This window comes from Porites lutea, chromosome 6, assembly GCF_958299795.1.
Source record: "Porites lutea chromosome 6, jaPorLute2.1, whole genome shotgun sequence".
NCBI lineage: Eukaryota > Metazoa > Cnidaria > Anthozoa > Scleractinia > Poritidae > Porites > Porites lutea.
The window spans coordinates 25,063,123-25,086,450 of NC_133206.1; the positions used below are offsets into that span (position 1 = coordinate 25,063,123).

The 23,328-nt window shown below is 39.8% G+C and overlaps 1 protein-coding gene across 1 annotated transcript in view; it reads right to left on the reverse strand.

The window, feature by feature from the left end:
• LOC140940209 (DNA-dependent protein kinase catalytic subunit-like) overlaps nucleotides 1-23,328 on the reverse strand; it is a 296,315-nt gene that overhangs the window by 129,299 nt on the left and 143,688 nt on the right. Inside the window, exons 52-60 of the mRNA XM_073389127.1 lie at nucleotides 20,519-20,621; nucleotides 12,548-12,675; nucleotides 11,923-12,136; nucleotides 11,001-11,179; nucleotides 8,524-8,692; nucleotides 8,342-8,407; nucleotides 7,950-8,049; nucleotides 3,946-4,037; nucleotides 1,931-2,002 (exon numbers count right to left, since the gene is read on the reverse strand). Coding sequence (XP_073245228.1) covers nucleotides 1,931-2,002; nucleotides 3,946-4,037; nucleotides 7,950-8,049; nucleotides 8,342-8,407; nucleotides 8,524-8,692; nucleotides 11,001-11,179; nucleotides 11,923-12,136; nucleotides 12,548-12,675; nucleotides 20,519-20,621 — 1,123 coding nt within the window. The remainder of the gene's footprint in view (nucleotides 1-1,930; nucleotides 2,003-3,945; nucleotides 4,038-7,949; nucleotides 8,050-8,341; nucleotides 8,408-8,523; nucleotides 8,693-11,000; nucleotides 11,180-11,922; nucleotides 12,137-12,547; nucleotides 12,676-20,518; nucleotides 20,622-23,328) is intronic.

Consider the following 23,328-nt stretch of genomic DNA (forward strand, 5'->3'; position numbering starts at 1 on the left):
TCCTGGGGGGGGGGGGGGGCGGTTATACATGACCCCTCTGGAACGGAAATTCCGTGGGGGTGGGGAGGTCTACACGAAAGAACCATCCGTGGGGGGGGGGGGATGGATATTTTCTGGAATCACACAGTCACAGGAAGGAAACGAAAAACGAAAACAGTGAGGTACATGTAAAGCCCAGAAAACGCGCTAAAGATAGCCCACGGCCAATATATTAAAATTCTAACATGACTCCGAGGCTTTCTAATCATTTTTCTATATTCGGTTTGGTTTTCTTTGTACTCAAGTACTAGTCTCTACTGGGAATTGCGAGACAATGGAGTCGTGAAAAATTTGCAATTTTGACCCTAAAGCACGACCCGGAGGTACATTGATCGCGGCTGCTATCGTGAAACCAACGAAAAAACTGAGGGAGGAGGGGTAGGCAAGGGGTAGAGGTGGGAAGAAAAAGAAAAAAACGCCTGCCCAAAGAGCCTTTGAAATTGCTGAACGCCTCCTAATTAGTTGCGACTGACTGATTTTCCGGAAATGCAATCGCAGCCAATGAAAATCAAGTTCATTTATTTTTTCCGGAAGCCTCAAATTTACTCCAACAATAACGGAAATAAAATGTTGACAGCCCAAACACGGCCCATGCTGTAAGCTCGTGATAGTGTGAAACGTGACTTTAAAGTTCGCTTGAGAGAATCAGAGGTTTTCCCACAGGGCGACCACACCATCTGTATGTGTGACCAATGCTATCTTATGGTAAATATACTGGATTTACTGTTTGCCTCACTCATAGCGATATACCGCTAAGTATGTATATAATTCAATGTTAGATAAACGTTGAATTACTTTAATTGTCGTTTATAGTCATCCTTTTGCCTCAAAACCGCTTTTGAGGCAAATGGATGACAAGTTACTACAGGTAAGGTAATTCAACGTTTATTTAACATTGGTTTATATACATACTTAGCGATGTATCGCTATGGGTGAGGCAAACGGTAAATCCAGTACATTTACTATAAATAACAATTGGTTACACACACTATGTGGGTGCCCTGTGGATACCCTGCTTTGTTTTGCGCTAGGCCCAGCTATTTAGTGTCGTTTGCAAGATTTTGAATTCTCAAGGACAGTGATCCACAGATCTGACTTGTAGCTTAAACTGAATCTACAGCAACTATGGAGAATTGCGCTGTGAATAGGCAGTCAAGATCATTCTTTAGGCCCTGATACGATTAAGTGAATCTTTAAACTGGAATCTTTAAAGTGAATCTTTAAACTGGAGCGCGATATCCTGTAGCTGCTCCACTACTGGTGCTTTAGCTTACAGACTGTGCAACTTTTCTGGTAGTACCAGTTTCTGTTATAAGTCCTAAAGGAAGACGGCAGTTTCGGAACCAAAGCGTTTCTCGTCAGTTGCTACCATGGTCAAGTCAGAGAGGCTTTGGACAACTGATCGTCGAAATAACTTACAGTGATCAAACAACGATCATGCATGCAGGTTTACTCTTAAGATTTCCTTCACTTGAGGCCAAAATGCAGATTCCAGAGAACCGAAAGAACTTCCTCCAGAGCACAAACAAAATTTTCCAGATCCGGATCAGGGTAAAATACTCCGTGCGGTAGGGCCGGAAAGTCTATATCACCTATGTGACCCTGATTGACAGCTAGCAATCGAAAATCCAAAACTGCACCAATCACAGCCACCGTCTATCCTATCCAGTGTACGGCGTTCGCCAAACGAACAATGGCTGCGTGAAAACATATTTTTCCTCCCCTACCCCTCTCCTATTTTGACCCGTCAACCTCTCCATTGGAATCATTTTTTGACTCGCCCAGTGATAAGCTCCTGCTCGCCCCAACTCTCTGTCAGCTCAACGTCCAAATCGTTTGCACTAAAAAGTACACCTGCTTTGCAAGCTATAACGACATAATTATGTTTTACCTTAGTTTCTGTGCTTGTGCTGTTTTCACTAGCTCTGTGAGGAACTGTAGTAACGTCAGTTACAGAATAGGCCTGCAGAAAAAGTATGTAAAGTGTAGTTCCAATGGGACAGATTTCGAATAATTACTGCTCTTGCACATGTCATTAACTGTTCACTAGGAGAATGCCTAAAATGCGTGCGTTGTCACATTGTTTCTGTGCTATTATAAAAAGAATTTGTGTATGATTATTAACAGCGGCTTTCTGAGAAGATCAGCAGGATAAAAAAAATGCGATTTTCCCAAATTTTGCCAGGATGAAGGCCTTAATTAACTTGTTTGAAAATTGTAACTTTCAAGTTAGTTTTCTAACCACGAAAAATGTAAATCCGTAATGGCTAAAAGTTATTGATGTAAAGTATTAAAATATCACCTTTTAATAGTCATTTACCGCTGTCAGATCTAAACGAAGTTGAAACCAGAATTTTCTGACATATAGATTTTACCAGGACTAAGAGAAGCTCCCGTCAATAAATTTATAATTTAAATCAAACAATAAACTCGTAATCCACAAATCAGTTAACTTTAGGGCACATTCATGTGACTTTTAAGGGGAAGGCTAAGTGATTTCAGAGAAAATAATTTGCAAACAGTTCAAGAGTGAAACACATTTTACATCGAGTTAATAGTCTTATATGTACACCCAAAAAAAAAGCAATCATCTTCGGTCACAGTAGATTAGGCCTGGAAAACAAATTTTTCATAAACAAAAAAACCTAGTCGCCCACCTACACCACCTTTATTTTCTAGGGTTAATTGGACAGCCCTGAAATATTTTGTGCAAAGGAGGCGCATGCTGCGCTTATCCTGATTATTGAATGAGTGCAATTTGTCTTGCAAAATTCTGAAAAACTGAAGAATTATACGTTTAAATAGGGCAAAAAAGAAAATATTCTGTCCGCGGTCTGTATGATAAAAAAAACAGCACCTCATAGTACTGTTTATCTCAGATAAGATGTAAAAAAAGTATGAAAGGCTGGTTTACACATCACCTGCAGATATGTCGGCAAGGTTTTTTTTTAAAGTAAACTTGTTGAACACAACAAATCCGGCCTGATTTTTTTTATTTTGGCCTCCCTTTTAGACAGAGGAATGTAACCTATAAATTACAACTTGTAAAACTGGCTGCCAGCGAGGACTATCGTGTCTTATAGCCGGCCTTTATAGCATAAAATTAAATTATAGAATTGACCACCGACGTTATAAAACGTTTTCAGGAAGAGAATCACATAATGTCGGGACTGTTCAGCCAGAACAATCTGCTCCTATGTGGTATGCTGGGTAATAATGGGCTGTTAACGAAAATGTCCCAAAAAATTCCAAAATCATTTATACAGCCAGCCGGTTCTCACTTTTGACAAGCACCAAATTTGCAGTGCGAGCTCTAGCGAAGTGTTTGAATGAACATTAAGACGTTTACGTCTCAACATAATAAAGAATTTATAACGTTTATTTCTTATTTATGGTTTTGTTAAGCTTATGTGTAATCTATAAAAGCGTTTGATACACGCAGAATTTTGAGTACTCCCGCATGCGATGTTCATGTACGACTGAAAACAACCGACACAGTAATTAAAATTGTGAAAGAGCCTACTAACAATCAATGGAAGAACTTTCCACGAGCATGGGATACCTGTTTAGGTGAGCTGTGACCTGGTCACGACAACAGTTTGACATGACATGCACCAAATGATCGTTTCTTCCTGAGATACAAAGATAGGCTTTATTGAGGTAACACATACTTGTAAAAATTTTACTTGAGTATTTGACACCAATACTATAAAAGTACTCGTCACTGGAAAAGCTGTCTAGAGAAGAAAATGAAATACTAAGCAACTTTAAAGTTACAGTTTTGAAACAAGTTAATTAAGGCCTTCATCCTAGTAAAATTTGGGAAAATCGAATTTTTCTATCCTGCATACGTATAGTTGATCTTCTCGGAAAGCCACTCTTAAGGTCTCACTAACTAAATTTTACCTGGACTGGGGTAGAAAAATCATACTGGCTAACATCCTCACTGAGACTACTGTCGGCAAGGTACTGAGAGCAGATGTAATGAACTGAGTGGCCTAATGTCAAGAGAAAAAGCAAGTTTAGCAGGGGCTGTATATAAGTAAGAAAACCGCAGAAACCAAGACAAAAAGCGTTCTTGGTGACTTTAAGATGCCTAAACTGGAAGAAATCTTTCAACTTTTTAATTGAATTCATTAGAAATTACAATAAATTTAAGGACTGGCCAGCAGTTAACAAGGCTATTCGAGGCAGGCCAGGCTACTTGATTATCCACCACCTGAATTAATACAAAAATTAGATGTACGATATACGAATACTATTCTGTCTAAAAACAAGAACGTGCTTACAGGGGCCATCAGTCTCGCCTGCTCGGAGATTAGATCGAGAAACGAGGAGGCGATTAACTCTACACGAAACAGGATTTACTCGCTAAATGTTTTTTAGTAATACTTTATCAACGTCAATACTTTTTACTTGTTTCTGAACTGATTTAGTACGAGTGTTAGCGACGACTGAAAATACGTCTACACGGTTGCAGGCGATACGCCTGTATAAATACAAGAAAATTCAAGGGCCTCGATTCCAGAGAAATTACATCACTGCCAGAGATCAAAAAAGTGATTTACATGGGACGTCATGTCAATTATCACCGAAAATAACCCGCATGCCCATCACAAGACCCATTTGCATACAACGAAAGTTTACAACACCCGACCATCGCAGTTCTGCTAATTAAGATTCTTTTTTTTTCATCTACTCAGTAGTGTTCACTTGTTCCAAAGTAATCAACGCTTTCAAGCGATATAATTCGTGGACCGACACGTTTCAGAAGAAGCTCTAAATTTAATCTTTCCTAAAAATACGTGGCTTAGATCATGCAACGATTCTTAGTCCTAGTTTTCACGGTCTCCGCAAGGAACGCCTGGCACAATCAGCCCCCATTTGTGTATAGAATACGACGAAAAACCCCGGTGGCTACTTCCAGCAAAATTGGGTGGGGGTATGCAGCATGCTTCCTGAAACGCTTATCCTATTTCAGGCGAAAATCTATGATTTTCCCTACCCTATTTCAGACCTGATCAAAAATTTGATACCCTATTTCAGACCTGAAGCTCTAGAGCCCGGTGCGTGACCGGAGCACGAGACAAGCTCTTATGGCACGTACAAGGATGGTGTAACATTAAAAGGGAAATGGCCTTATCGCCAAATGATGAAGAATTCAAGACTAGAGTGGACACACCATACCCTATTTCAGAACTAAATGGTCGAAACTGATACCCTATTTCAGGCCAAAACGGCTAAAAACCATACCCTTTAGTGCCGCACATACCTATATGGTCTATATGAGGGAGTACCCCCCCTCCCCACGCAAAAAATGCGTTGCAGATTATGAGTTTCGCTGCTTACGCAAGCGAGACTAACAAGGGAAAAAACGAGAGAACTATAAAAATAAAGGACAAAAGAATTACTTTTTCATTTTCACAATAATCGTGTCAACGTCAATGTTGGAGTTTTCTTTTAAAGGCTTTTTTTTTTTTTTTTTTTTTTTTAAGAATTTGAGGTAACCTGTTCCAAATTTTGACCCCAACACGTGAGAAAAGCATTTCGTTTGTCATTGAGCCGATTCTTTTGTATGAAAATGTTCAGAGGTTGAGGTGAGTGTATTGTAAGAATGAACAAAAGAAATTCAAGACAACAATTTCACAATATTTGCCGGAGTAGTGTTTTCACTTACATCATACATAAGGTTACAAAGGATTAAAAAAATATATCTTGTAATGGTAGAATTTTTGCATTAACAAAAAAACAGATATCGCCTGTTTCATCAAAATATATTAAACGCAGTGAGCGTTTTTCAAGAACAAGAATTTGGTCAAGGGAAGTTTTACAAGCATTGCCCCAAGAGATAAGACTGCAAGTTCGATAAGGTGCAATTAGTACCTGATAAGGTACAAGTGAGAATGATACATCTCAACCTCGCCATTAGCCCCACTGTTTTACTTATTTTTACTGCAACTGAATTATTATGGGTCTTCCCTGATAAATTTTCTTCAGTTAAAAGTCCAGACGCAGCATAAATTTTCCGCATGAACTCACCTGTCAAATTTTGACAAATCAGAACATTAAAATTGGACGTAGAGCGTGATCAACGCGTGACAGTGAGAAAGCAAAAGCGATTGCCTTCCCTGCATGTAAAAGCCGGTTGAATTATCGCGTCCAAGGTCAGTTTGAAATCAAAATTTTTAAAGTGCGGCTCCTGAACACGACTTATTTCATATGCATTTTAAAAAAATTGAACTTGAGCCTGCGATCATTTGAAAAGTAGCAACTTGTCAGCGGATAACTTCAAAAAACACTCGAACTCAGTGGGTCGATACCCGAGCCTGAGATACAGGCAAGCGATACTGGTCAGCAGAAACACTATTTTGACAGCTGTCAATTAATCAAAACATGAATATACAATATCAGGTTGCAGGCTCCCAAACTAGCTAGAAAGTTTGAGATTACACATTGGTATGCCTGTGGTGCGGACGGCCGGAAGGTTGGGTGGTTGGTGTACGGTCACGTGATTGCCGAATTTTCTACGATGGATAGATTTTCCAATCTCTGGGGCTTCGAATTGAGTGCGTGATCAAATAAAATATCAGCAGAAAAACTTTAAAAACTATGTGACCTCAATGGATAGAAAAATGAGTCTGCGATACAGTCAGGTGATGATGGTCAGCGTATACTCTAGTTTGACAGCTGTCAATCAACCTTCATTAGAGTGGTGAATATTCGAATTAACAGACTACCAGTGTGAGTAACACATATCTGTACGGCTTGTAGTGGAAAATGCCAGATGGTGTACCTGAGCGAACCTAAGCCCACGTTATTAGTTTTCTGATAGTGGTCTGCACATGTCCCATTTTGACAGCTGTCAATTGACCTTAATCTGGCTTGCAAATATAACTTTACCGAATGTCAGTCGACTGACAGCCCTGCCCGGCGTAGTTTTGTTTTTATGTTGAATTGGTAAGTGTGACATATTATATCAGCTTATATAAAGGGCCAAAACGACTGGTCTTTCATCTGAGCCCGCGAGATAGTCATGTGATAATTGTCAGTGGACGTCTGATTTTGGCAGCTGTCAATCTTACATATCTGGCTAGTCAAGTTGTGCAAGATCTATTGTGACATTTAACATTGGTTTACATGAAGTGTGTGCACAGGTGGGCGGGCGGGCGTACGCTACGTCATAACCAAATTTTCTCGGATGGATAGTTTACCAAATTTTGTTACCCATAGTGCTCCGATGCGCGCGCTTCGCGTGCGCGAGAGCTCCGCTATAAATTCGATGATCTTTAAGTCTTTATGGGCATAGAGAACGTTAGAGTCATCAGCAAACAGGAAACATAGGAGTTTGTTGGAAAAGGACAGCACCGTCCGCATAAAGTAGGATCTTTGACTGAAGTAAACAGTTGGGCAAGTCATTGATGCAAATCGAAAACAAAATCGGACCAAGTATGAACCCCTGTAGGACGGCAGATTTTATCTGCTGAGGTGCAGAATGCGTGCTGCCATATATACAGATTAACATCGACTCGTAAGATAGTTCTGGAACCACCTCAGTTCATGGTTGTTCTGCTTCGATTAAGTAAACACTAAAATTGCTTGGGAGTCTACACTCACCGAACACGAGGTAAGTTTGCAACTGTATAAAATGAATAGATTCCATGCTGCCATGCATCCTCTCAGTTAAAGACGACAGACGACGTCACAATTTAGTATCAATATCAGTGAAACATTCGCCTACTGCTCCTGTGCCACTTTTCTGTTCTTACCATATTTTGACGTCATCTGTCATGGAGTGCTCTATTTTTTTGAGCGTAGTCATAAAGAAAAGCTTCACGTCGAAGTTGTGCAGATGACTACTTAAGAGAGCACTTTTCCCCCATCCCAAATAACCCATAAACTCAAAAACTCACCAGTGAACCCAGGAGTTCCATTTTTGGAATTTTCTTCTAAACTCTGAGAGCGTGCCTCTTTTCTTATTGCTGTCATCTGCTTTCTTCTCTCAATGGGGGCCTATTACAACACAAACGACAAAAACTTGGTTGACTTTAAAACGGACATCATTAGCTCTTATGCAGGATTTCAACAGGCGAGCAAATTTCACTGCTAAGCCTCGTTTGTAAGCATAATTCTTCGTATTTGCACTCTTTCTGCGTAGGTATTCTTTTCAACTCTTATGCAAAACTTCGCAATATTACAATTACAAAACGAGGCTCTTTAGTGAAACTTGCCCGTCTGACGCGAACATGCATAAGGGCTATTCAGCTAATACGTTGCAAAAATACATTTGTTACTCATAACTTACAGAAAGCTCCACTTCAAATTCGTAAGTCTTGGTGCAATCGACCAAGTTATCTAACAGCAGCTGACCCTAGAAAAAAAGAGAAAATATAGCTGACGTGTCTCACCAACAATAAGTAAAAAAGCACGCTTTAATCAAGTCTGCCAATACGGATTTTCGAATGGATGCTTCAAATGTTAACCAACCTTGACAGGATTCTCCGAGAAGAGAAGACCAACATAAAACTTGAGCTCTGTTTGTGTACAGGAGATTATAGCGACCAGACAATTGTAGGCATAGCAATGGTACTGTCGCCTCAATTCAAGAGCTACTGTCTCTCCGCGCATGTCCTCAACTATTGCAGCACGAGCCGCCCTGGAAAGCAATCGCGAAATTAGTAAAGGTATCCTATCCTCAAACATAAGTAACCTTGTCTCTCTAATTTAAGCAAATTTCAAGGTTTCCAGAAAAAAAAAAAGAATTTCCAAAATTTAAAATCACCAAGATTAGGATAATATTGTACTTTATACAAATTTAAGTGCTGCTATAAGGCGCAAACTCGACGGTTGTAGTTCTATACATCCCTTGAATTGAAAGTACACATTTCTCCTCCCGTTATACCACCATCCGTTTTTTTCCCTTCGCAGTCTAACTCGTCGTGAAAGTCGTGAAATTTACTACGACTTGTCTTTTTTTCCCCAAAAATTGCGAAATAAAATACTACAGGAAGTAGTGGGAATAAGGTAACTTTAAAAACTCAGTCATGTTCCGTAGAAATATCGTTCAGTAGACATCACGAAGTTAATCGCGTGTAAGGACTTTTACTATCCGGTAAAAATCAACAATCGAAAAAGTCCGAGGAGGCCTTTGAAATACGGGGTTGAATGACTGAAACAATGGATGCTGATTAGGATGACCATTTTATATAAAACAAACATATGCACCGCAGATAATGTAATTTTATATCGAGTCATTTCTTGGATACCGGGTGGCACAAAATTTTGGCGGGTTCTAATGTTTGCGATTCACCATCTGATCACTGATTCTAACGCCCACTGCTATATTGCAAAGTTTGCCATTCAATCACCCGACTCTATCTGTTAATGGTACGGCGTTGGTGGACGAACTGTAGCCAAAGTCTTAAAACATGATTTAGATCTCGTTCGGGATTTTGGCCCTGACGTAAGTCAAGTGGGGCTGTGCCGAAATGGTTGAGTTTGCTTGATAATACTTGAGTTCACACTAGACACTAAGTCGGTCTTACCGAGGCTAAGCTTAAGTCAAGACCTAAGTCAGTCTAAGTATGCTTAGTCGTTCAGATGGAAAATTTATTTTTTTCATGCACACCTGTCAAGCTGTGTTATGATAAGTGACAAAGACCTTTTTCTTTGGTTTACGTCAAAGTTGCTAACGGAAACTTAGTCGACAATGAGACCGAGAGGCCGTGAGATCACTATAGTTGCCACAGTGGTGTTTTTGCTTAATTTGCAAAGGCAACACTGCAAAACCTCACGTTTCTCTGGGAAAGAATGATTGGAGATTTGGCACAAGGGAGTGAAAACCTATTTGCCACAAGCTTTCTTCGCGGAAAACGATTCGCTGAGGACTAGGACAAGGAAACGTCCGGTAGAATATGGTAAAAAATCGCATTTGAAGTGGTCTTCCAAGCGCCATAAAATGCTTGCTTTTCTTTCGCCAAAACGCGGGATCTTGACCCCGATAAATTTCCTGCTTTTATGACAGGTTTTCCTTATTATTGACTCAACATGTCGCCTAAGCAAGCCTTAAGTCATGTTTACAAGAGACTTGAGAATGACTTAGCCTATTTGGGTTTGCCGCTCCTAAGTCGGAAATTGCGCATATTGGACTTGGCAATTCAGAAGTACGATTTTTACTCGACTTAAGAAATTGCTAAGACAGACTTGGTTATCTAGTATGAACCCAAGTATTTAGCGTTCATTTATTTACTTGTTTTAATTGCCGGTCGCCAGTTACGTGATTCACTCTCGTGAATTTTTTCCTGTGTTGCCTTTTCCTGTTTACTAGGCTGGCCTCCGCGCGCACTACTTAGTAACTGAGAAAATCTCGTACTCGTAGTCGTCCTCGTCTTAGACTCTAAAGGTCTCTATTATAGTATTTTAGCTCACCCCCTTATCTTCACCAAAAAAACCAAAACAAAAACCAAAACAGCAATTTACAAGGCCACCCTCGAACTCTACTTTGTTGATCTACGTATTCTTTGTAGAAAAGCTATGTCTTTTGGCAAGAGCCTATCCAGCAGCGCCTCAGGCGAGCGTTCTAAGTCAACGCCCTCCAACTCCACTGCTAAAAATACCAGCAAAGACGTGGAAGCTTTAAAGGACTCCACTACGGCCACTGTTACAGTCCTAGCTGGGACGGAAAGCCCACGCCCACAGGCACCACAACTGCTGGCACGCGCTCCAGCACAACGACCATCTCAGTAGAAGAGGCTGCGTCCGATCAGTTGGCGCAAATTACACTCTTACGCGTTGAGGGTTTATATACTGGTAAATAGCATAGAGATATTTCCTTACAGAAAACATTACCTGAAATGAAAAACAAACAACCCAGGCTAAAGTTCAATGGACTTTAAAACAAAAACAAATTATTCTAATAGAGTTTTGTATGTTTGAATTTATAAAGCACCATTTTGTTATCTTACCTTGTTATTGCCAAGGTCATTTCCTTGCCTGTCTTGACATTTTCTCCCACATAAGCCCTATTGATGATGGATTCTTGCGTATTCAGTTCAGACTTGGAAAAGCGAGAGTAGAGTATTTCGACCAGCTCAAAGCAGCATAACTTGGATATCACTTGGGATTCAAAGTTTGCATCTGATGGCTTAACACAAAGGGAAAAGCATTTCACTTCAATTAGTTATTATACATGAAACTTAACCCCCCCCCCCCCCCCTTTAATCTGTAATTAGAACCGTTTGTAAAAGGCACCCCCTTCAGTATTAATAAGTAAGATGGTAAGGAAGCTCTGTGCCCAATTTCACACTTTTGTCACGTCTGTAACGATCCGGACCATATTTTGCACTAAGAGACCTGACTATAATGTTAATCCAATCATATATAATAATTATGTATAGGTAAAATTCACAAAAAACCTTGAATAATGTTTTGAAACAAAATGTTAACGTGACAAAACGAGAAAGGTTCGCAACACTCGTCATGAGTATCGTAGACCATTTATGTTTAATGTAGCAGTTTAAATGGAACACAATCAAAATACAGTTGCCCCAACTAATCATCAACACGCCATACGGGTCAAATTTCATGACCATTTTTGACTTTTTCATCAGTTGGTGAAAAAAAATGGCCGTTATTGAGAGGTTATTTTGGCAGTTCGGGACACGCTTTAGTGACTGTTGCGGTTGTGTGAGGTTTAAATAATGTCAATGACTGTTTGCCGCGACAAAAAAGTGGCCTTTGTAGAGAGGTGTCCGTTGTGCAGAGGTGGCCGTTAGTGAAGATTCGCCTGTATTAAGGATAGGAAGAGTAAGAAACACAGGCTACTAGTGGCGTAAGACAACGAGTAATTCTCCGTGAATTCAAAGGTAAAGTTGATTAACCAGTTACCTTTGCCTGCTTCCCTTCGATGATTCCCATGAGGTCTTTGATATGGTCAAGGTAAAACTCTCTCAGTGCTACAGAGGAGGCGTTCAAAAGAAAGGTGATGCAGACCCGTTCAACCACAGCTCGACGGGAATAAGGTCGGTAGTCTCTCTCATTCAAGAATATTGCAAAGCACAAATCCATCGCTGCTTTGGCTTGGGCAGGCACTGGTCCCAATCTGCTTGGGTAAAAATTCACTTTACGTTATGCTACTTAAGTTACTTGCATTAAACCAGAAACAATTAAGGAAATGGATGACCAATCCCAGAATCGAACTAGATTCAAATTAAAAAATAACAGTAACCAGTAGAAAGCCTTTGATAACTTGTATTCGCTATTCTCTCCTTGTATATTTTTTTACCAGATGTAACAATTTCGAACATTGTTTTAAGATCTTTTTAAAGAGTACAGAGTGCTTTTCTAAAGTTGTAATTTGTAATTTTTTTTTTTTTCATCGATCGAACCTTTATCAATAAGCTGATAAGTATTTTGAGAGCACTTGGCGCTCATAGAGGGCGTGAATCCTACAAGATTTTGTGACTACATCTTGATATCAGTTGGACGATAACCACGATTTACGACCACTTACCTCTGCATAAAAGCTACAAGAGAGTTCTGAATTTGATCTTCATGTACATGCTGACTTTCACGGCATATGACAGTTATGAGGAGTTCAAGGAGCAGCAGGCTACTTGAGGTGACAAAAGCAGCAAGGAGCTAGAAAGACATAAACGATGTACGTATGGGTCTTCATAGCTCAAATGGTAGAGCACTGAATCGCTAACGCAGAGGCCATGGGTTCGAATCACGTTGAAGTCCCGAAATGTTTTTGGTTTATTTGCAATTGCTTAAATTGCAGTTACCACTGCGACGATCACATCTTCACTTAAATTTGTATGTCCGTAGTTCACTTCATCTTCATTCTTAGTGTGTATTGTATTAAACAAAGACGTTATTGTCCAGACAATAAAAACTTTATGCTGTTCCTCGGTTAATAGTTCAATCGAACTACTATGTTGGCTGGGGTATTTCAATGGGGGTACATCATATTGAACAATTTGGAAACCCTCATGGCCATCTATCTATTCCCGCGTGGTTTTCCCGGAAGAATCAGTAATTTGTCGTCTTCTTGTCTTTACAAATTAAACCAAGTTAGCGTTAGGGTTCCTTGACAGCTCTCTGAGATACAAGAGACTTGAATGAATGAATGGCGGTAGGGCAATCAAACCCTTTGCTGTAGTCAACACTACAGCAGTTATCACTGTCTCAACCCCTCTCAAGCAAATGGATCAGTTTGGCATGTTATTCAGATAGCCTTGCATTTCAGCAGGTTGACTATCACTGTTAGCTTGTCCCTTATCCATGAAATGCAAAGAATGAACTCCCGGCCATTTAACAAAAAAAATGTATGATATAACGAGGCAATGTGGCCAATTTCAATATGACCATATTGACTTCAATACTAAATACGACACCTTAACAGAAATAGATAAGATAATCAAAAACTAAATGATAACATAACAAAAAGCCCTCGAATTTTAAAAGTAGGAACAAGGATCTCAGCTTGTGTCCCTGGGGTATATCGCGTATCTCTGGTAACGAATGAAGCTCGATGCCCTCTTTTGTGTAGAATCGTTGCAGAATGGTTCCCTAAATGACTTGGTTGAGGAAGATGAGAATTGAGTGAAGATGAGGGTGTTACTAATATTTCAATATTTTATTTGCAAAGATGTTATATTTAACCCCTAGAATGAACTTCAAATGCAACCTATTACACAAGAGCATTGTTTCTGCACTTTTTGAAGGTTTGCGAAGGAAAAAAAAGTAGACCTCCCCGTGCAGGCGATGCATACTCAATCTTGGTGGACAGGTCTCTTGCCCCAACATAAGTCACAACAATTGACCTTCTATTTGTGGGATTTCTTAAAGTTAGATAAGAACTTAATGAAGTCACCTGTCAACATAATAAGTCATATACCTTAAATATTTGAAAACAACTTATGTGAAAAGTATAATATTCATCCCTGGGTATTGTTATTCATGACATTATAATAAGGTATGGGGAATCAATCTGACGAGGGACAAGCCCAAGACAGACTGAACTGAATATCGGTGATCTGGAACCCGACTTACTTGCTGGGGATTATTCCAACCCTCCAAATCCAATGAAAACAATCTTTACATGCTATGTTACGTTTATTTCTTTTCTATTACCAACTTAACACTCCTCACTATTCGAGAGTGTTAAGTTACATAATGCACATTTTTTTCCTTCTCTCTGTTTCTTTTTTATCTTGCTTTTAAAATATTCAGCCTAGGAGTCTGATAGAAACCCTTCAAAGTATCAAAACCTTTGTAGCAGAGCTCTCGCGCGCGTAGCGGAGCACCTTGGGTAACAAAATTTGGTAAACTATCCATCAGAGAAAGTTTGGTTATGACGTAGGGTACGCCCACCCGTACAACACTTCCTGTAAGCCGATGTCAAATGTCACAATTGATCTTGCACAACATGACACTAGCCTGTCAGTTATGTTACTTATCCATACGAGTATGATTAGATTGACAGCTGTCAAAATCAAACATTCGCTGACAATGATAACTTGACCATCTCGCGGGCTCAAATGAAAGACCAGTCGTTTTGCCCGTACATATAAGCTGATATAATATGTCACACCTACCGATTCAACATAAAAACGAAACTACGCCGCACAGGGCTGTCCGTAGTTTAATGTTTCATGCGCGAGGCAAATTAAGGTCAATTGACAGCTGTCAAAATGGGACGTGTGCAGATCACTATCAGAGAACTAATAACGTGGGCTCAGATCCGCTCAGGTACACGATGTGGCAGTTCGCCCCCACTACAAGTCGAACTGAATTGACAGCTGTCAAAGTAGAGCATCCACTGGCCATCATCGACTGACTGTATCGCCGGCTCATTTTTCTACCCATTGAGGTGACGTATTTTTTTAAAGTTTTCCACCGATATGTTATTTGATCACGGGCTCAATTCTGTATTTTGAGCGGAGCCCCATAGCTTAGAAAATCTATCCATCCTAGAAAATGTGGCAATCATGTGTCCTTACACGACCGCCCGACCTTCCGTCCGTCCGCACCACAGGCATACCAATGTTTAATTCTACACTTTCTAGCTAGCTTGGGAGCTTGCAACCTTATCTTGTACATATATCTTTTGATCAATTGACAGCTGTCAAAATAGTGTATCCGCTGACCAGTATCACCTGACCGTATCACGGGCTCAGGTGTCGACCTACTGAGTTTGACTGTTTTTTAAGTCATCCGCTGACAAGTTATTACTTTCAATTGATTGTAGGCTCAAGTTAATTTTTTTTTTAAATTGCACACGAAATAAGTCGTGTTCATGAGCCTCACTTTGAAAATTTTGATTTCGCACTGACCTCCGACATGAATATTCAACTGGCTTTTACATGCTTTTCACATTCCCAAATTTGAACTCAGATAAGAGAGCTTAAAAAGCAAATTCAGTTTAATTCTCTTTGTCTACAATTTGATGATTAGATACTCTTAAAAGAATAGAGAAAATTATCTGAGAGAGTGTTTTTGATAAAAGAAAAAGAAACCCAGGTTAAAAATTAAACCCTGGACAGGTGAGTTTATGCTGAAAGTTTATGTAGCATCTGGAAACTTGTTTACTGATAGCTGAAGCTTACAGAGTTTTGTGTAATGTTTTTTACTGTCTTTTTCTAATGGATGTGCAAAATGAAATACAGTTGTTATGGCTTGTTTATTGTGCTTTTGGTTGAGAAATGCACTGCTAGAGTCATTGGAAATCCGATTTCAGATGGCATCGTTTTCAACAATGAGCTTACTCACTTGCCCTTGTTCGAGGCGTAAAAGCCCCAAGATTCTGGCCCCACTTGATGGCCTTCAGGAGCAGCATAAATATCACTGGCTTTAAAAGATTACACATAACAAAGCCATAAACAGTTTTATAAATAAAGGGAAATAAACCCTGAACATAAATTCTCTATCATGTTGAAGCGTAAATGGTAACTTAATTAATGTTCATTCAAACACTTGACAGCTCGAACAGCAAATTAGTTCAGTGGTGCTTGTCAAAAGTGAGAACCTGTCCGGTTGGCCGAAAAGGTGCTTTTGGGAATTTTTTTTATCGTTGTCATTAAAAGCCCATACAAAGGACCAGATTTTTCTAGCTGAAAAGTCTCCAATCTTGCAAACATGCATAAACTTGCCGCATAAACTGTGCTCGACTTCACAAAATTAGATATAAAAAACACAAACCTCAAATACAATAATTACTCAGGCTTACCATTCGAGTTGCAGCTCCTGAAAGCTATCAAGTAAGGCCAGAATTAATTGAGACTTTTGGACCCTCTTACGCATCAAGTAAGGTGAAATTAACTAAAACGATGCCATCCGAAATCGGATTTCCGACTTTGACGAGCGACACATCTTTCAACCGAAAAACCAATAAACAAACTAGCTATGAATAACAGAAGACTCTTGATAGCAGCTGTATTTCATTTTGTACATCCAGTGGAAAAAGACAGTTAAAAACATCACAAGTTGACACAAAACTGTCAGCTTCAGCTGTCAAAGTAAACAACTTTCAAGATGCTGCATGAATTTTCCTCATGAACTCACCCGTCAAATTTGGACCAATCAGAGCATAAAACGCGTGACCTTGGTAAGAAAAGGTCTTTCCCGCCTGTATTTCTAGATAACTGGCTAAATTTTCGCGTCCGAGGTTAGTTTGAAATCAAAATCTTAATAGTACGGGGCCATAGTGACATAAACACAACATATTTTATACGAAAACTAGTAACTCGTCAGCAGATAACTTCAAAAAAGTACTCGACTTCGATGGGTCGACACCTGAGCCCGCGATACGGTCAGGTGATACTGGTCAGTGGATACCTTGCTTTGACAGCTGGCAATTGATCCCTGGATATTATCCATGGTTGATCACAACATTGATGTGCAATCAGTTTTTTCCTGGGCTCCCAAAGTAGTTGGAAAGTGTGAAAGTAAACATTGGTTTTCCTGTGGTGCGGATGGACGGTCACTCAGGTGGGCGGTCAGTCAGTCGGTGTACGGTCTTGTGTTTACCAAATTTTCTGGGATGGGTAGATTTACTAGCTATGGGGCTCAACCCACGCACGAAAAGCTCCGCTGTCATTAGTGAAATCATCTTCATTATCTTTGTCACTGCCTATTTCCAAATACTGGTTTAAAGCGTTACAAACTTGTGTTACTTCTTTTGTACATAGATTTTTCTCAAAGAGCAATTTTAACTATTTAACATCACGTTGTCCCAGTTTTGATAAGACATCTTGATTTAGGACATGACGTGCAACTACATTATCTCCATAAGAACATGAGCTTGCAACTTTTACAGAATACACTCTTCGGCATTTTTTTTCTCGCTCCATCCGGCGCTTTTTTAATTTGTTTCTGTTTTCGTTTTCCTTCTCTTTTGAATGCAGATCCTCCTTTGGCCATGGGGTACATCCTCTTGTGTTTATCTTCGAGGGTTTGCATTGTTGTCAAGCTTTCCTGTATTCTTTTTCTTTTCAGGCTTGTAAGATCTCCAAAACACTTCCTATGAAATTTGTAGGCGCATTCTTGAAATATCATAAAGGGTTGACAAGCCTGATGCACGCTTTCCACCCACGTGTTTTTAGCTTTTAATTCTTAGAGTTTAGCTTTTACGAGTATATCCTTTAGAAACCTTCCTCGTTTGTAAGATATAATTGGAGGTTCTTTGTAGATCTGTCTTCGATGAGGTTGGTTCTCTATCAGCTTTCTATCAATAATGGAGGACTTGGAGGAAGAAATTATTGACATTACAGCTACTGGAGAAGATTTGTGGCGGGTATACGGCCGCCTCCAAAGAAAGTTGAACCAGGTCTTCGACTGCATCAAACAGCTGATGCTGCCCGTCAAGACAGACATCCTTAAGAACACAGGTGCAAAGCCTGGTGTGGGAAGCAGCCGATGTAGAAGTGAGAAACAGGGACGTCGAGATGGGTAGAATTCTCAATTCTGATTGCTTGAATAGAATTCATAGAGCAAGAGACAACAGTGGCCAGAATGGGGCCCAGCGGTCTAATGCGTGCATTGCTGATGCACTACTTGATAGTGGCGCCTTACAATGGAAGTTCCATGATGCACTGGTTGGACTGACACAAGATGAAATTGAATCGCTCTCCCCTGATGTCAAGAAATGCGATAAGCTAGCAATAGAACAAAATGCGTGGACCATTGGCAACAATGAAGCCGAAAGAATCAATCTTGAGCCTGGTCCAGCTGAGATACATGCAATCATTTCATTGTGACTCCCAACAGTTTGGGTCGGCGCCAGATTCCAAGCAGAAAAACATCCCAGGGGCTGCATATTTTAAGAAATTAAACACGTTCACGACAGAGCATGTTCAGGTGGAAGAACTGTACCTGGAGTATCCTATCGGTGGTTATCAGAAAGCAAACCCCTCTGTGATTTTGTGCTAAACAAGTTCCCTGTTCAGATCCAGGCTTGGAAAGAGTTCCAAGGCTAATGAAAGATTACGAAGCTCTACCAGAATTCCATGGCAAAATGAAGAAAACAGAGAAAGTAAATACAATCAACGCATGGTTAGCATGCACACTGAGAATACCACAAGATACAGCAGAGTAGTATTTGTGACAAAGATAACGAGGCCACAGATGAAGATAGTGATTCTGACAGTGATCGAGGATGATGTAGTTGTACTAGAAGTTGGTGAGTTCAGCGACGATGATGAAAGCGACTCACAGAATAAAGAGATATTACTGCCTCTTAACTCCAGAACTGGAAGGCCATGTACAACATGTATGACCCAACATTTCTATGGAGACTCAGAATGACATCATAAAGAGCAAAGTGAATGGTATTTAATGTATTAGTTTAGTAAAATAACACACGCTTGGGAAGGGGATGAGGGGGTGGGCCACTGATTTTTGAGTAAGGATTCAAGGGTGGGCTACATATAATTATGCTTAACTAGGAAGGGTGGGCCACAAAAAATGTGTCTTCTGAGATTCCATTTTTCCAGCCCACCCCATCCGACACTTTATGGCCAGTCCCTCACCATTACCAAAACGAAAATCTGCCTACTTAGCAGCTGCACCTGTCGGGTTAACCACCTCGTTCAACGAGATCTAGGGCAAGGCTGTGTCGCTTCTTTTTCACGGAAATGTAGACCCACCAGAGCCATTGAGATTGCTATGAGCAAACCATTAAGTGTAAAGTGTACATTTGGAAGCTGTTGGTGTAAGGCTACGGAGTAAACATTTAGCCTGATTTGGGCGGCCAGTGAGGTCAAGCATCGAAGAGAAACTTTCCCTATTGTTCTTAGAGGATGAAAAGGATATCCGAACCAAGCCCTTGTCCCATAAGGCAACAACTCCGAGCCGGAGAACGGTTGATAGAACAGTAAAATATCTACGTTATGACAGATCCAGCCGAGGATTTCCTGTGCGAACGAGTGATGGCTTAAGAAACAATTCCCAGGCTTGTGGATTTTTTTATGGAGGCCACAAGCAATTAAATCAGCAGGGACCTTAACCTTAACGTCCCAATCAGTGGCAAAACGTCCGACAACAAAACATGTTCCCAATGCACATTTGACTCTCGTTTCCCTCCCAGTCGGAAACTACATCTACATTAACCCACGACTGGGATATTTTAGGTTGCAAAAACAGGAATTGCTTGACAAACCCACAAACCCACTTCCGTTTCCATTTTCTGCTCCACTTATTAGCATTCTTATTTGCTTTCTTCTTTAACCTAAGAGGAGGAAAAGGGAGTAAAGAGAGATTTGACAACAAAGAAGTAACCCGGAGTTCCCGACCAGGAGGGAGTTAACTTAACACGACTGATAACAAAACGACCGCAGACTACTGAGAAATGCCGCAGGACCAAGGGAGCTACCCACCCTGGAACTGGAAAAAAAAATTAAGACAGAAAGACCCTTGCCCTAGGACAAACAGAGAAACCCACACACAAGCACATGGAAAAACTCAAATAGAGTAATGAAAAACGAGACCCGACTAAATGAGATGACTCAAATACACAACCACAATAACAGAAACACGAAACCTTAATAGCTGGAGCGTTGGCTTGGGTCCCGCCGTCATCCTGAGCACAACTTGGTGGACCAGTACTTGACCATCGGCTGGCCATCCTGATTAATAGACTCTGCTATAGCTAGAACTACTAGTTCTGCAGCGGGTGGACAAAAACTGGACTCGTCGGCCACCATTGAGTAAGACAGGTTATACTTATAGCAGCCAAGTGTCACTTTGTGTCGCACAAAGTGAAGTGAATTGGACAAAGTGTGCCAAAGTTTTTCCTATTATATACACTTATTTGCATATCATTAATTAATCCCCAGGAATGATATTTACAATTCAAATGAGACCTGAACAGTACATGATTTGTTTTTCCATTAAGAGTGATTTAACAAATACATAAAAAACCTTTTTATTAAGGGAATTTGATGCAACCTTTGGTTGTGCTCTAAAGGTCTTAGCTAATCACCTTATCTAATGCTTGGATATAGTCATTGTACTGAGGACCACCCTTTATAAATTCTGTGGACTTCAGAGGAAAGTTATCTGCCACAAACGTCTGCAATCCAAGCCTGAAAACGCAAAAAACAATATATATATAGGCCATTATCAAAAATAACAATACTCTTTGTTGTCCCTACAAAATTTTGCTTAATATATAGATTTAGCCAAGGCTAAAAGCGAAGCTCCCGTTCATAAATTTATGGTTTAAATCAAACAATCAACTTGTAATAGACAAATCAGTTAACTTTAGGAAACATTCATGTGACTTTTGAGTGAAACAAATCTTACATCGAGTTAATAGTCTTATATGTTCACCCAAAAAATAGCAATCATCATGGTAGGTCTAGAATAGGGGTCACTTTTCCACAGGTCAGAGTACAAGTCACTGTGCTACAGATAAATGAACAGCATTAAGTGTCTCCTAGGCCTAATCTCTTGACAAAATGCTCTATTAGATCGATGAGATCTGTGTGGTTTGGTAATGTATCGATGGAGCTGTGACTTGTACTCTTATCCTGTGGAATGTGACCTGTACTTTAGACCCGGCTTTGAACAGCCCCGAAATATAATTTTACGGTATAAAGGCTGCTTATAAGACACGATAGTCCTCGGTGGCAGCCAATTGAGACGTTGTAATTTATAGGTTCCATTTCTCTGTCTAAAAGGGAGGCCAAAATAAAAAAAATCAGGCCGGATTTTTTGTGTTTGACAAATTTACTTTACAAAATCTTGCCAACAAATCTAGTGGCGTATAAACCAGCCTTTATACTTTTTATACATCATATCTGAGATAAAAAGTACTATGAGGCGCTTTTTTATTTTATCATTCACCTCGGACAGAATTTGTTCTTTTTTACCCTATTTTAACCTATAATTATGCAGTTTTTTACAATTTTGCAAGACAAATTGCACTCATTCAATATTCAGGACAATCGAAAATAGTGCTTCCTCAGCACAACAAATTATAGAATTGACCACATAATAAAACGTTTTCATGAAGATAATTCCATAATGTCAGGACTGTTCGGTCAGAACAATCTGCTCCTATGTGGTATGAGGGTAATAATGGGCTTTTAACGAAACCAGCCGGTTCCCACTTTTGACAAGCGCCAAATTTGCAGTGCGAGCTGGAGTTGTTTCAATGAACATTAATAGAGTTACGGTTCAACATAACAGAATTTATGATGTTTATTTTTTACTTATGGTGTTATTACATGTCACTCTTTAAAAGCGTTTGATACACGCGGCCGCGTACATGAACACCACTTGCAGCAGTATTATACTCCTACAAGCAGTGTTCATGTACGACTGAAAACAACCGGCAAAGTGATTAAAACTGCGAAAGAGACTATCAACAATCAATAAAAGAAATATAATGGGCAAAATATTTACAGAGACAACATGAACTGAAGACGAGTATTGAGAGTAAAGTGTCTCTGAAAACCCTAAGTCATGTACACATATAAGCTTAAAACCTTGCAGATTTATGTTTTACGTTTGCTATTTTCCAAGATAAACTCGAGTCAAGAAAATCGCTTAAAGCTTTCTTTTTACAAACAAAATTGTTCGGAACGTTTTCTTTCTATTTGCGGTCAGACGCTCGACTTCACTGAACCAGAAAAAAAACAACAAACATCAAATACAATAATTACTCTGGCCTACCAGTCGAGATGCAGGTCCTGAATCTAAGCCAGAATCCCTTGAGAAATTTTCAACCCTCTTACGCATCAAGCAAGGTCAACCTGACTAAGGTCATTTTTGAAAACCCGAAATCAGATTTCCGATGACTTTGAGAAGCGGCGTACTTCTAAACCAAACACCCAATAAACAAACCAGCCATGAATAACAAAAGAATCTTGAAAGCAGCTGTTCTTTCATTTTGTACATCCCGTGGAAAAAGACAGTTGAACACACACAAGATGACACAAAACTCAGTCAGCTTCAGCTATCAAAGTAAACAAGTTTCCAGATGCTGCAGAAATTTTACGCATTAACTCACCTGTCAAATTTTGACCAATAAAATTTTAATGGGAGCATAAAAATTGGACGTGAGCGTGACCATAGTGTGTAAAGTCAAAAGCAACTGCCTTTCCCGCCTGTAATAGCTGGCTGAATTTTCGAGTCCGAAGTCAGTTTGAAATCAAAATTTTAATTATAATATAATAATTAAATTAATTTTAATTTTAATTTCAAAAAATGAACTTGAGACTGCGATAATTTGAAAACTAGTAACTTGTCAGTAGATTACTTCAAAAAAATAATCGACCTCGATGGGTAGATACCTAAGCCCATGATACGATCAGGTGATACTGGTCAGAGGATACCCTGTTCTGACAGCTGTCAATGGACTTTTTCCACGATGCAGCAGTCATCTTGAGACACAAAGCATTATGGGCCGTCCAGGGTGCAAAACAAAAACAAAGATGGCGGAGACTAGACATACAAGAGAGCGACTTAAAACTTGGACTGTTCCACAACTTAGCAGATATCTCAAAGATTGCGGGGTTGCGGTTGGTGCAGACGGAGGAAGAAAGGATCAGCTAGTTGCAGACGACGATTGAATAGCATCCCATGATGCATTTTTCCAGAAGCATCACCCAATATCGCAGACATGGCAGATTCCATCGTGAAAAAAGGTCATTTTCTCGTCGGCTTTTTTCTCATTCGTCCTCCAGTAAAAGTAAGGAATTTGCATTATTTTGTTATTTGACATGATTTCTCCGATTTGCAAAGGCATAAGAGCGAAGTTCCATATAGAAACATTTATTTTCATGG